Source organism: Halyomorpha halys, unplaced genomic scaffold (genome assembly GCF_000696795.3).
Source record: "Halyomorpha halys isolate HHAL.00 unplaced genomic scaffold, Hhal_1.1 Scaffold1154.1, whole genome shotgun sequence".
Classification (NCBI taxonomy): Eukaryota; Metazoa; Arthropoda; class Insecta; order Hemiptera; family Pentatomidae; genus Halyomorpha; species Halyomorpha halys.
The window spans coordinates 111,534-113,194 of record NW_027116117.1 but is presented as its reverse complement, the minus strand read 5'-3'; the positions used below and the strand labels follow the sequence as shown (position 1 = coordinate 113,194).

The window sequence follows — 1,661 nt, the reverse complement described above, 5'->3', positions numbered from 1 at the left end:
CACCTTCATCCCAACAGTAAGCTTAAAATAACATTCTTGGAATATTACTAGTTGTCCGCACATGATGTTTGTAAGAACATGGTCAGGGGGGAGGGAGGGGGTATTTTGTCCGCCAAAAAAATATCCTTAAAAAGAAAACAGCACAAAACTTAGATTTCCTGCTTTTTCCGTTGAAATCGGTACATAGACCACATAAACGTATTTGTTGCAAACGCCTATGGTCCTCCGAACCGGATAAGTACCCAGTGTATGTATATTTATATATCCACGTGTTACGTGTTAACAAGTATTGGTGACTCAACTTACCTTTTTGATAGCAGGAAAAAGCCCGTTTACTCTTGTGGAAATATCTTTTAATGTTGACAAGCAGTTATCTGTCACAACATGTATAGATTTACCATTCTTCGAAATTTCGGCAAGTGCCTCTTTCACACCCTGAATCGGAGGTCCTTCTAAATGAACCAGGCATCCTAAAAAATAAATATGACAAAATATGTTATATTATAATAAAAATATATCTTTATATTGTATTATTTGAGCCGTTGAGTCCTAAATTTGGATAAGTCAAAATAGAATTTTTAAGAATAATCCTTTTAAAATATTCAAACAATCGTAAAATCAATACATATAAAAATATAATAATAATAACAATAATATTCTTTATTAATCCTGGAATAGTCCCTACAGAATATTATTACAAGCATTGACAAGAGGCATAAGTCCCTTGGAGTATTATGGAATATTATAAAAATAAAAATAATAAACATCATCAAATACAACTAATATAATAAATTGCATTTTCTACATGTAAAATAAAAAAAAGAAAAGAAAACTGATAAAACAAAACAATATATCTCATAAATATCTTGTGATTTATTAACGTCTAAATAAATGAAAAAAAGAATTAAAAACAAATGGTCTAAAAATAATTCTAAAAGAGGAATCAGTATTGTTTATATACATATTTACAAGTTTGAAAGAACATCTAAAACATCAAAGGTAAAAAAATAATAAAATGAGAAGGAAAGAAAACTTCTCATAAATCTTAATATTCTAATAATAATAAAAGAAAAAATTTTAAAATTTAAACACTAATGTAATTTTAGCTTCTTCATCCGTGAGAGCTTCTGATAAATTTGGGGTCAGTCCTATCCTGTTTATTGTTGGCCAATAGTGAGTACATTCTTCAAAAATATGCATAATCGTGAGAATGGACTGACAATATTTGCACGTTGGAAGTGGCAGTTTTCTGATCAGGTGAGAATGCGTGAGGCGAGAATGACCTATTCTCAAGCGGGTTAGAGCAACTTCCTCCCTGTGGCTGTTGCGGTAGGGTGTAGACCATGGTTTTACTACTCTTTTGATTCTTTTTAATTTACTCGAAAAACTTCCATCCCAATGGGCCTGCCATCTTTCCAATATTTGTAATTTAAGAGGTGTACTGAGTTCTGATGGGGTAAGAACGGCGGTGCCTCGGCCAGGGAGCGTGAGTGCCTCTCTGGCAGCTTTGTCCGCGAGCTCGTTACCAACAATGCCCATGTGGATTGGAACCCATATGAAAATTATGGACTTACCTTGTTGTGATAGTTTTATGAGAAAATATTGTATTCATTATGATGTTCGGGGTACATGTTTCTCAAACTTTTTAGAGAGCTCAACGA

At 32.9% G+C, this 1,661-nt stretch overlaps 1 protein-coding gene across 1 annotated transcript in view; it reads right to left on the bottom strand.

Moving 5' to 3' along the window:
• The window catches only part of LOC106688551 (chronophin), a 17,623-nt gene that overhangs the window by 10,650 nt on the left and 5,312 nt on the right, over nucleotides 1–1,661 (bottom strand). Inside the window, exon 2 of the mRNA XM_014433059.3 lies at nucleotides 307–470. Coding sequence (XP_014288545.3) covers nucleotides 307–470 — 164 coding nt within the window. The remainder of the gene's footprint in view (nucleotides 1–306; nucleotides 471–1,661) is intronic.